We start from the raw sequence: 13,405 nt of genomic DNA on the forward strand, positions 1-13,405 counted from the left end.
AGCTACACACAATGCCGCGCTAAATAAACCGCAATGATTCAGTGTGGTCGAGCACGCGATGACACATCCATTGAATCAAATTAAGAGCAGGCTGCAACCGTGACATTACTCGCCATGATCGAGTTAATCGCAGCCTCTCGGCCGGTTCAGACATCTCTCTCGATTCATGCTTGCGAGCGAAGTAAGCACATGCATCACGATGACGCAGAAAGATGATTTAAAAAAGTGATCCTTCACAAATATTACGCGAGCAAGCGGTGGATAAATAGAAATTGAAAAAGTGATGAAGTATATAATAATGGACAGAAGAAAAATTAATCACAGATCACTGAGATCACTCGGGATTTATATGCGGAAATCTCGATTAATATAAATTAAGTGTGAATCAGCAGGATTTTATTGTTCGAATGTAAATTATAAAAAATGACTCAAAACTGCCGATTGATTATTGATATAAGCTTGTATTGTACACTGAAAAAAATTGTTAACTTGACTAAATCTTTCAACTAAATTACTATTTTGTCAAGTGAACATATATTAGTATTTAAGTCAAATTTACGTTTTGTTAGACTTAAAATATGGTACATTTAATTTAAATATTTTTATATGTTCAATTAACAAAATAATATTTAGTTGAAAGGTTTAGTCAAAAGTTAACACATTTTTTTCTCAGTGTATGCTATTGTAAAACCACCGTACTTACTTTATATAAGTTACAGAGATATTTCCATTCTTACGTCACGGAATTTTTTTCAATTCGATCATATAATACAAAGAGAGAATTTTCTCTTGGAATTTGTTCTAAAGTCATGGTAATCGTAGGACAAAATGATAGTGTAAGAATTTTATAAGAGTTTTTCTGATTAAATATTTTTACCACAATAAAAAATATTAATAATACGATATAAAATATATTTAATTAATTTTAGTATACCACATATTAATATTTTATATTGTGATATGTAATTAATCAGAGAAGCTCTTATAAAATTCTTCCAATACCTTATTGTCCCACGATGAACATAATTTTCAGACTAAATTAAAAGAGAAAATTCTCTCCGTGTATATACTTATTTTTTTATTGATACTATATAAATCGTTAAAAATTCAATGAAACTCTTAGTATGAGAAATTTAATTGGACCATTAAAGTTACACGATTTTACTTCCGAATACGCTAAAGAATGTTAACTGAATTCCGACTGATTCACGATTGATTTTATTATTCTTTTTCAAAGACGAAATGTTATGACGTCTGGTCGATTGATTTGCAACGTCGACAATTATCGTCACCTTATAACGATTTAACCGCGAAAGTTGCAAACTTGGTATGCATTATATATCGCGAACGTTTTTAAATGCACGAATGTATGCGCGTGATGCGCTTTTTCGATTATCATGCAATTTTTATTTAACAATAAAGTCTGATATATATATATAATAAAGATAAATGTGCATTGTAAAAATGTACAAATGCACGAAATGTCGTTCTTCAAATATTAATCAGAAAAAATGAAATCTGTCGAAAAATCGCAAAGTCAATGGAATTTTTTTGTATAAAATATAATTTTCAAATAATTAATTTTAATTAAAAGTAGTTTGAAAATATTTGACTTCAAATTTTCAAGTCTCGTACCTATACTTTACTTTTTCTTATAAATATATATTCTCATATATATTTATATATAAGAAATTTATTTTTGGCAATAAATATCATTTGTCTGAATTTTGTTAAACAGCAGTCAAACTAATCACTTATTTTAGAAAAGATTCCAAAAATGTTGACGATGATATTTGTGTTTCATTATAAATTTTCTCTTAAAATTTACTGAAAATTATGTGAAATCAAATTGTAGAACAATATGATATTGAAAGAATTTAAAAAAATGTGTCTGATTAATATTTACCACAATAAAAAATATTAATATGTACCACAATAAAATATGTTCAATTAATTTTATTATGTACATAATTACTATATGTACATATTAATATTTTTATTGTAAAATATTAATCAAAAAAATTCTTCTGAAACCATATTATGATTTACCATGATTTTCAGGATAAATTCTAAAAGAAAGTTTTCTGTGTATTGAAAAAAAATGTATTAAATTCGAATAAATATTGTATAAATCATTTATATTTGAAACAAATAAATGTCTGTTTCGAAAAGTATTTTCTTATATCAAATAAATATATTTCACATCAAATCAATATTATTAGTTTCAAATCAATAATTTATTATACAGTATTCGAATTCAATAAATTTTTCTAGCGTGTATAATATTACAAGAAATGTGTTTCAATCAATAGATTTTTGAAAAGCGAGCGATTTTTCGAAGAATACACCTCTTCTATAAGAACAATCCAAAACTCGCAATAAAAAATCTATAAACAGGGTGTCCGATAACTAACGAACCAATGATTAAGGGCGGATTCTCTGGCCAATTTGGAGACGATTTTTCTTTATCAAAAATGTTGAGAAGTCAATAATTTTCGAGTTATAAGCGATTGAAAAAAAATGGGTTTTTTGAAAACTAAACGTTTTGGAGTTAAAAGTCTAACATAATTACATTCTTCATTGAATTTCAGGTAGAGTTTACTATAATAAAATTTGAATTTGAGGCTTAGCTATAAAGATACATAATGACAAATATTGGAAAGTTGTAAAAAATTATGACCTTTTTCGACGTTTTCGCTGAGAAAAAATCGTTCCCAAAGAATCCATTTGTGATCGTTGGTCCGTTAGTTACCGGACACCATGTATATATATATATATATATTTCGTTCAAATTACTTACACCATCGTCTGAGAAAGCCGCCCTGCAGTTTGGCGCAGATCCCGCGATGCACCCTCATCCTGACGTCTCCGACGTTCACCGAGCGTTCACCCCGAGATCACACAGCACCACGAGATCGTCGAAGGAGGAAGCGCGAGATGCAAATTCCGCGTCCCCGTTAATAGCAGCTGTCTCTTTCGCGACGTCTCCTCTTGTCCGAAATATCCCTGAAGGCTCGCGTCCCGCACACAATTGTACACCCAGTTCTTCTCAAAGAGGATCCGTCCCAATTGTCATTCGATAAACGGCGATGCGTAGGATTTTTCGCGATTTATTGTCCTCGTCGCGTTTTCTCGCGGCGACCTCGAAGAGCTGCTGGCTGAAGAACACAGCTTGACTGGAGAAAGTCGGTCCTCTCGCTAAGTAAGTGTGCCGGTTCGAACGTTATTATGGAGATGTTGGGGGTCTCCTCTTCGTCGTCGTTTCGAAGAACCGTTTTGCTAAGACATGTCCCGCCCAGTAGATCCTTCACGTCCACACGATCTCGCTTAAGGCAACGATCCCGCCGATCTCGTCGATCCTCTTCGAATCCGGTCCCGGCACGTGACGAGTGATCCGCGTATATAATATACGCGGCGGATGCAGCACCTTCTCGATCGCTGCTGGCCGCGACAGTGATCGTGGGAACGATCCGCCGGTGATGATGCTGCACTTTGGCAAGGTAGAGGCATATACGATCCGGAAGGTGGGAGCCGAGAGACGTATACAGGGGATGCTGATGAGGAGAGGCGAAAGAAAGAGAGGTGGAACAGGTGGAAGAAGAAGAGAAAAGGATCAACGGGAAGATCGGATGAGAATCGGAGAAGGGAGAAGAGGATATAGAGAGAGCAAGAGAGAGGAATCGATGGAAAATCGAGCGAGACACCCGGGCACGCACGTATCTATGCAAATGTTGGTGGTTTTGCTTGGCGAGCTGATGCGAGCGACGTGGTGCGATCGATGCGGGATCGGCCGAGACACTGGCGAGAGATCGTCGCGATCCTTGCCACGACCCGCTCCAGGTGAACGATTTATTCCTGCCCCCACTTGCCGCTCCACTTTTGCCCCCTTCGGTGCCCACTACTACTACTAACTCTTCAAGTCACCGCCGCTGCTCCTTCATTCTTCAGCTCCCTCCCGGTCCTCTTATTCCCTCCTCTTCGCGATGATGCTCTCTCTTTCCTCCTGCTCCAGCGTTTCTTCCTCTCTCGCTTTCGCCAGCGAACCTTCTTCTTGTCCCCTTCTTTCGTCTTCCTGGTTCCTGCGCAACTTCGTCGCAGCGAATTTTTTTCTCTCCGCGCTTCCCCGTTATCCCGATGCTGCAATTTCGAAAAATAATAATAGCCTTTCGCGAAGAGAGACGAAAATGTATAGACGGAACATTGTAATTTACTTACTTAGAACGCTACGTGCTTTGCGGACTTTGATAGTTCAAGGCACGAGCTCTTGCGATTCTAGATCAGCCTACTCATTATTTAGTGTTACAAATGAGTTTCTCGTTGTCTGTGCATTCCGTAGAATTAACGTCTAGCTTGTAACAGAAATATCGACACTTCTTCCTTCAATTACTAAGAATTAACTATTATTAAAGAGAGTTGTTTTACAAAATAGAATCTCATTTTTAATTCATCCAAAGTTGGATTTCATTTTTTACACATTGAAAAAAATGACTAAATTAATACATATTTAGTAACAAATAATAGTATATTGTGTATCAAGTGCGGAAAGTTGACAATTGATCACGAGTGCGGGGGATGGACCACCCCACACGAGTGAACAATTGTCAACTTTCCGCACTTGATACTATTTTCTATTACAAGTGCAGGCAAAGTGGCTTTGTGCGCGTTTTCTGTGCGCGAGGTGACCGATCGCACGCCGCCATCTTGCGGCGTGGGAAATCGGCCGCTTTCCGCACAGAAAACACGCACACAAAGTGCTACTTTGCCTGCACGTGTAATACAAATATTGTTAGTTTCAAATAAATGATTCATTTGACAGTATGGAACTAAATACTTATTCGAATGAAATAAATTTTTTTTCAGTGCAGCAAAAATCAATTAATTGCTGTAATATTTAGCGCCGACAATTTATTGTATTAAAAAAGTAAAGTTTTAAAATTAAAAATTTAAATTTGAGAAATACATATATTTTGTTAAGAAAAAACGAAATCGACGAGTATAAAAATGTGACGGTAAGACGTCGCGTGAATTTTTTTATGTCTCATCAATTTTTTATTTTAAAAAATTTGCATGTTTTCCATAAGATTATTCAAATATAATATCGAGCTAAAACTTTAAATCAGCTGAAGTTTTAATGATTTAAACCACGCATTAAAATCTTATTGAAAGAAATATGAAACATTATTAATACTCCTCTCTAATATGAATAATTATATATAAATATTAATTTACAATGAGGCGATAAATTTTGTTAACGCGGATAAATGATACCGTGAAATGCTTTAATTGGATTTAATAATTTTGCGATGTAGAGAGAAAGGTCCGCCGAAAATAACCCAGTTTCAATTTCCGTTAGTAAGTTCATGATCGACAAACGCTACTTGAGAACAAGTAATAGCAAAGCGATCGAGGACGTAAATGTAGGTTAATGCGGAAAATTACAAGTTTTTGCGAGTGTCTTCTCCTTTAGATCTTATATTCTCGACATTATTATCGCGTTTTTAATTCGCTTTTAATTGCTCTGCGTCACTATTTTTTGCTTCTAGCGCTAGAAAAAAAAATAAAAAATGACTGTTGCATCTAATTAAATTAATTTCGTAAATATTGTATAACATCCGAGATATTTTCAATATTAAAAAAACATATAAATATAAAAGAATACCCAGAATTTTTTCGAATTTCAAATACTTTTATACGAATCTTGCGCAAAAAGTTCATGCGATAAATTCTAAGATACGCACTTTGTCAATTGCAGATTGCACTTGTACGATTGCATCTCGCAACCTCTTAAGTCTTGCTTGTATATTTTCTTATTTTAGATCTCTAGACTGAATTAAAAGTATTATATCAATAATTAATTTTTCTAATAAATTAATTTTTCTAATTATCTTTTAAAAATTAAACATATATTTAATGTATTCCATTCGAAATGAAACTTTGAACATATTCAAGCGATCACAATCGTCAGATATCGACAAATAGGTTCTCATCGATTCAAGAACTTTGTATTGCTATCTCCGATTCAAGTGCACATCAAGCATATTGTAAATAAAGAGTGCTCCTATCATTTATAACTCGTTAGTCCTAATTGCAAAATGATGTGACGGCTTTATTTGCAATAATGTCGACCTTGATCCTTTTAATTTGGAGGGATGACGATAACTTCAGTATTACGCAAAGAACGGCTATCAAGATACCAGCGGCGATAAATTCGCGCGACAAGCTGATATTATTCGCGTTATGTGTAAAACTGAGAGTAATCCTATCTAATCATCATACTCTTCGCTCTGACCTGACATTTCCTACGTGCTGTTCTCGACGCTCGTTACGCAACGTGCTAGACAACTTGACCGTCGATATTTATTTAAAAAAAAGGAAAAATATTAACATCTTGAGTAAATTGATCAATTTGAAAATCGCAATTAATGTAATTCCCATACATAAAATAACTGATATAATACCAGTTATTCAGACCCGATGTCCAATGTGTCTCTTCTTATTTACTATGCAAAATAATTGCATACATACTCGGTGCAGTTCATGGGCATGTTTCGAACTATCACTGCAATTTTTATTCGTTATTCGAGCTGTTAAATTTAATAATAATAAAATAACATATACGGTTATATGTTATACATAATAATATGAGGCTAAAGAAAAGATGATATTTCTAAAAAGAGAATTATTGATTGTAGTCTTTTATTTTTCTTTCTTTATTTTTATTTTTCTTTATTTAATTGTCTTCAATATTTTTCAGATGATCGTAGTGAAAAATATTAGTTACTAAAATATTATATAATATTTTATATTAATATTAATATTAATATTATAATATAATATTATTATATTATAAAATACTAGTTACTAAAATATTATATACATATATGATAAATAATAATTATTATAATAAATTAAGAAAGAAAAAAATAAGAAAAAGAGAGGAAACACATATCAGTAATTATTATTAATAGTGTAAAATATACTAGAATATTATATATATAATAAATAATTATTATAATAAATTAAGAGAGAAGAAAATAAAAAAAAGAGGAGACACATATTAGTAATTATTATTATTAATAGTGAGAAATATACTAGAATATTATATATATAATAAATAATTATTATAATAAATTAAGAGAGAAGAAAATAAAAAAAAGAGACACATTAATAATTATTATAACAGAGGAGACACATAGTAATAATAATTATTAATTATTATTATTAATATGTCTCCTCTCTTCTTCTTATTTTCTTCTCTCTTAATTTATTATAATAATAATTTATTATATACATAATATTCTAATATATTTTTCACTACAATCATTTTAAACATAAAAAAAATAAAAGACTACAATCAATTATACTCTTTCTAGAAATATTTAATCTTTTCTTTAGCCTCATATTATTATGTAACCGTATATTTTATTTTATTATTATTAAACTTAATTTATTATATCATTCTTAAGCAGATCGAATATCGAATGAAAATTGCAGCGATAGTTCGAAACACGCCCATGAACTGTACCGAGTATGTATGCAATTATTTTGCATAGTAAATAAGAAGACACATTGGACATCGGGTCTGAAAGGGTTAATATCTAGTTAACAAATGCTACAATCGGCCACGTTATAATTTGCGAGGCGAAACACGCAACTAATTGTAAGTCGCCGACGTTCTTTCACAATAACAGCCTCACTTTTTGAGCTCTGTTACGGCACGACTTTTTTATTAAAGAGACATCACGCCAAATGCTGAGGTGGAATAGTTAATTGCCACGCTAATTATACTACAATCTTGGATCGGCTGTAATATTATCGCATCGTTAAAGAATAGACAGAAGCGTTTGTAATTGCAAATACCGTAATGCGATGTATTTTATAAATTCTTTTTTTTTTTTACACCGATCGAAGGTGCGAATGTCTGGTCGAACGTATTATAACGTAATATTATTAGCTCTCGCTATAATGTATGTGCATATGTTGAATCATCATCACGGTCATCGTGATAAATTGCAATACAAGGTGTTACAGAATTCTATAATCAGATAAATGTTCTTCGAAGATGAAGAGCAGACAATAATATTACATAATTCATTCATTTTCATCCAGTTTTAATTTTATTTTAAAATACTTAGTTTTAAAACTTATTAAATTCATAAAACGACAATACTGGACTAAAAAGATGAGTTAAATTAATAAAAAATCTTTTAATGTATTAATTTTATGTATATAAATTATTTTGATATATATGTAAATTGATTATTAAAAAAGATGAGTTAAATTAATAAAGAATCTTTTTAGTCCAGTATTGATCGTTTTATGAATTTAATAATTTAATTCTCTTTCTTACTGGCGACTACGATACACAGTTAATAATCAATGAACATATACATCAAAACAATTTATACTTAGTTTTGTTTTATAAATAAATCCGTTTTACGAATTAATTTGTAATAAGATTGATTTTGTAAAAATGTTGAAGATATAATCGCGACGAATAATCGTAAATTGAGATTCGATAGTTTGTGACTGTACTGACATTTGATCATTCTGGTTCACCTTGTATAATGTATTAGTAACAACACAAATTCTTATCCGAGTATTGATTCGATCGATCAGATATAACCGGAATTGTATCTCGATAATACTGGTAGAGCAAACACCTGCATAACTTGTTTTATTTTTAAAGACGCGATTTTCAAGTATCAGAAATGCTTCGAGTATTAAAATGCACTATTTACGTTTATTTACAAACGGAAGAAAGGCGGGTAGAGCGTCAGTGCGTGTAATTGCCCCTCGTTCCTGAATTATATGAATGACAAACACTGATCAGCAGCGAAAGCGATTCTTCAATTACTGCACGTGGTTTTCATTTTTCAAAATCATTCGGAGCACTTTTTCCCCATTGTACATTTTGAAAAACCCAGAATCTCAATATTCATCCAAATTATTATATGTACAATTGTATGTAAAATTAACAAATGTAATCAAATATTTTTTCATAATCATCTTATATATATATATATATATATATATATATATATATCAACTATTTTTTATGATATAAATATGTGTTTTAATAAAATTAAATAAAATCAAAAAGAGTTAATTATATATCGAGAAAGCTGATTAACAGGGAATATTCTAATCACGCATAATACATCTATGACATTGATTTAGTGAAGAAGAATTAGCAAGTAGACCTAGGGTTAACGACACTTTTGTTGTTTGTACGATCGCGTCTTTGCATTACATGACCGTACATACATACGTCATTATCAGTCAGCTTTCATCGATGATGTAAGTTCCAGTGCTTACACTTTGCCTGAGAAAAAAACTCTCACCTCATCAAATTAAAATCTTCGACATAATAATTCGAAATATTTGTTCATTTATTAAACACCACGTCACGAGTCTGCATCAAGTTATTGAAAAAAATATTATCCAACAAAATAAATAAATACAACATAAAGTTTGTATTGTATAATTTGTTCAAACAATTACTGTTTCTTATTTCAATTATATTTTATAAACTAGATATTTGATTTTATTTAATGTTGGATATCAACTGATTGTGAGCTTACACTGAAAAAAATATTTATGTAAAATTATATGATTAAGCTAGGTGTTTTTCCGACCCAGCATAATCATGTAATATTGATATATGGAAGATTACAGATTATATGTAATTTCATATGAAATATATTCTTAAATATTTCAAGATTAAAAATATTTCACTGAACATGTAATTACACATAGGAAATGTTAGTAATGTATAAATGCTATAAAATAATGTCATAAATAAAATAAATAAATAAAATTCTAATAAAGTAAAAATAGCAAATTTAAAATTACATATAATTTGTGCATAAAAATAGTAATTTTACCTATATTTTACATGTATTTTTACATTAATATGTATTTTCACTTTAAAACAAATGGAAAAAAAATTACAGTGATAAGCAAGTAACTTTTCCAGTTCTGAGCTAGGAATTTCCATGTAAAAGTACATGGATTTTTTTCAGTGTACTTTGCTGCCATATTTTTCACAAGTTTAGTGTTAGTTTTTTATACGTTTTTATTACGTAATTGAATCTAATAAAAGAACTACTGAAATTTTGCATTATTTGATTTGCCAAAAGCGAGAGGAAAGAGGCTCAAATTGAAATGAACAGACGTGTCGGGTGAAAACCAGGTTCGATAATTAACGAAGACACGCGCTTTTGCAACCGCAACAGAGTATCTCGATGGGCCTAGTTCTCAGAGCAATACTCTGGAAAGTGACGCGTGGGTATAAAAAGAGAAAAGATTTCAAGAAAACACCGGCGGGCGTGCAAAACGTCGAAATAAAAATAACAAGGTACCTACGTAACGCGAAAGTAAATTTTAGGTCGCGCACAAATTCATGATTAATACACCATTAGAAATATATTCTATTCGATTCGACATTCAAATCAATTCCCACTAAAAATATTCATTTCATCGCAGATTAGTTTGTAGCAATACGTAAATATAATTAGCATAACTCATAATAATCCGATGTGTAAAGCGAACAAAAAAAGAGACCTTGGTTTTGTTTAACACAATTCATTAGAGGAATGCGACATAGGCAATTATGCAAAATTTAATTGTAGTGATAAGCTAAACATGACCGTGCATTTTATCAGAAAATGTTATATATGTAAATAGATGAGCGTAAGGTTATTTTATAATTAGTGTAATTTATGATATTGCGCATATATAATATCTTGGAAATAACATCTAATTGCTTAATCAATATCATAGAAAAAAAGTTCCTCAACAAACGATTATTCAAACCGGATTGGGATCCATAAAAAATGTGTACAGATTGATAAACACTTTACTTGTGATACATAGAAAAAAAAGAATGCATATAAAAAAAACGTTATTTTAGTTAATTACACAACCAATATGTATAATAACAGCAATGACATTCGATAACATTGAGTTTGCAATACTGCTTGATAAGATCAGAAAGCTTATTATTAAAAATATTTTCTCGGTTCTTGTGCAAAAATTATTACATTGCATTCTTTCTAACTTTATTCTGATAAACTGTTGCAAAAAAAAATTGCGACGTCTATTTCTTGTTTGCTTTTATAATGCATTATTATATATTATTTAAAATATTGATAAAATTTTTAATAAAATTGTACCACATCGATTTCGATAATTTTATTAAAAATGTTATAAATATTTTAAAGAAGCAATTATTTAATTTTGTAATTGAAAAAGGCTATTCCATTTTACTGTGATACTTGCACCATGTCGAGTTAATTTGTTTATATAATTATTTATCAAGCAAAAATATTTCTGAAATACCAAATAAACTATTATATTTCAATTCAAGACTATTTGTACACTGAAAAAGATGTTAACTTGACTAAACTTTTTAACTAAATTATTATTTTATTAATTGAACATATATTAATATTTAAGTCAAATAATGTTTTTTGTTATATGTTCAATTAACAAAATATTATATAGTTGAAAGGTTTAATCAAGTTAACAATTTTTTCAGCATATATATTTTTCTTTCCTTTAAGAGACTCGAACTATAATAAATTCTTTTGATCTAAAATATAAGATACAGCTAAACTTTTCAATTAAATATTATTTTGTTAATTGAGCATATATTAGTATTTAAATCAAATACATGTCTTTTGTTTATTACATGTTCACAATTAACAAAATATTATTTAGTTGAAAGGTTCAGTCCATTTTTTTCAGTGTATATTATTAAAACTCACAATCTATCTCTATTAATTTAAATTGATCTTTCGTACGATAGTTTATAAAATTTTTTCAGGAATAAGGTAAAAGGAATGTTTTTGGACACGTACAAATTGCGCAAAAATGATCAATTGTCTCGCTAACGTACACACGAAGTTCGGTTTTCACCGGCGAAAGGAATAGAAAGCCGGGCTTTGACTTCTCGTCGTGCTTGACAGGAGGACACGGTAATTAGATGAATTACGATTTCCTCCGATTGTAATGGACGTCTATCATGCGTGATCGTATTTGTCTCTATAACGACTGCCGAATCGTATGACGGAGAAAGAAACCGCGTTGTAAAGTGAAAAAAAATCATTTTAATGCCATTAATGTCATTTTGACGTATCAATGTCGCGCGCAATTTTGATGTGGGCTACCGATTTTTCTACTTTGTAGTCGTTGAGAGTACACAAATTCTAACTGTCGTTGTTGGCAGACTCGATCGGTTTGCTCGACTCTATACGGAAACCTATAGACGAAGTAAACGGAGTGGTTTAATGAAATAGAACGACTTTATGGAGGTCGACCGGTATCTTGGCAAGACACTGCCGGTTTCCTTCACAAGCTCGAAGCGAGAACGTACGTGTGAATCGACATCGTGTACAATTCTACAATTCCCGCTAAATTCTTCATGGCTAAAGAACGAACGAAAATTAACGAGTCATTTCGCGAATTGTTTCGAAAGTGATGAAAAATTACAAAAACGTGACACTTGACATTCTCCTTCTTCTCATCAATCAATCAATAAATAAATCTGAATTCCATATATCACGCGTTGAAACTCTAAAATCGAGATTGTGTTAAATGCGGATATTTTCAACCTAGAAATGCAGAATATTTGTACGTGAAATCTACGAATAAATAAATATGCATGTATGTGAAATATATCCTACACTATCATATATATTATAGCGTGTATAAAACTGAAAGAATATTTAAATTTTGAACCATGTCATTCATCAAACTCTTATGCATATTAATCATATACTTTTTTAATACAAACTGTGATGTGTGTATTCTTAAATTTCTGAGAATAAAAAAAATTTTCTCTAACACGAGTATTTAATTACACAAATTAAATACTTCAAATATTGAAAAATAAACAAGGTATAAGGTTTCATCTCAGAATTTCTGAACATTTAAATTTCGAAATTAGTAATGTGAAATTTAGGTCATTGATTGTAACCGTTCACTTTTTTCGTCGCATTTTTGAACCGGCTCCGTTATAATAATAATACTATCCAAATACAACCATTTTCTTCGAAAGAGCTAAGTTTCATCTGTATTGAAAGAAAAAAATTTTGCGAAACGACATCATTCTTCGTTTTTGCGCGCAGATAGCAAAGATCCCTTGTAATTCTCTCTCTTGTTAGTCAATTGCATTCTGCACTATGGTTTGCGTGCAAGAAAATTGCGCATCCCTCAGTAATGAAAAGACTCAGAAAGCGCGTCGCGTACTGCAACCTCACGCCGCACCGCAAGATTTTACAGTATTTTAATCAAAAGAACTGGAAATATGGAAGAGGTGGGTCATATTCTTGTTGTGCAAATTAACATAATCCTTGAAGATTATTATCATGTAGACGATAATTAAACATAATGCATAAAT

At 31.0% G+C, this 13,405-nt stretch overlaps 1 protein-coding gene across 1 annotated transcript in view; it reads right to left on the bottom strand.

The window, feature by feature from the left end:
* Positions 1–3,832, bottom strand: part of emp (epithelial membrane protein) — a 43,635-nt gene extending 39,803 nt beyond the window's left edge. Inside the window, exon 1 of the mRNA XM_029311499.2 lies at positions 2,801–3,832. Within this exon, the coding sequence (XP_029167332.2) occupies positions 2,801–2,858 (58 nt within the window). The 5' untranslated portion in view covers positions 2,859–3,832. The remainder of the gene's footprint in view (positions 1–2,800) is intronic.
* Between the last annotated feature and the right edge of the window lie 9,573 nt (positions 3,833–13,405).

This window comes from Nylanderia fulva, unplaced genomic scaffold, assembly GCF_048542155.1.
Source record: "Nylanderia fulva isolate GAGA-0341 unplaced genomic scaffold, ASM4854215v1 Scaffold4, whole genome shotgun sequence".
NCBI classification, from domain to species: Eukaryota; Metazoa; Arthropoda; class Insecta; order Hymenoptera; family Formicidae; genus Nylanderia; species Nylanderia fulva.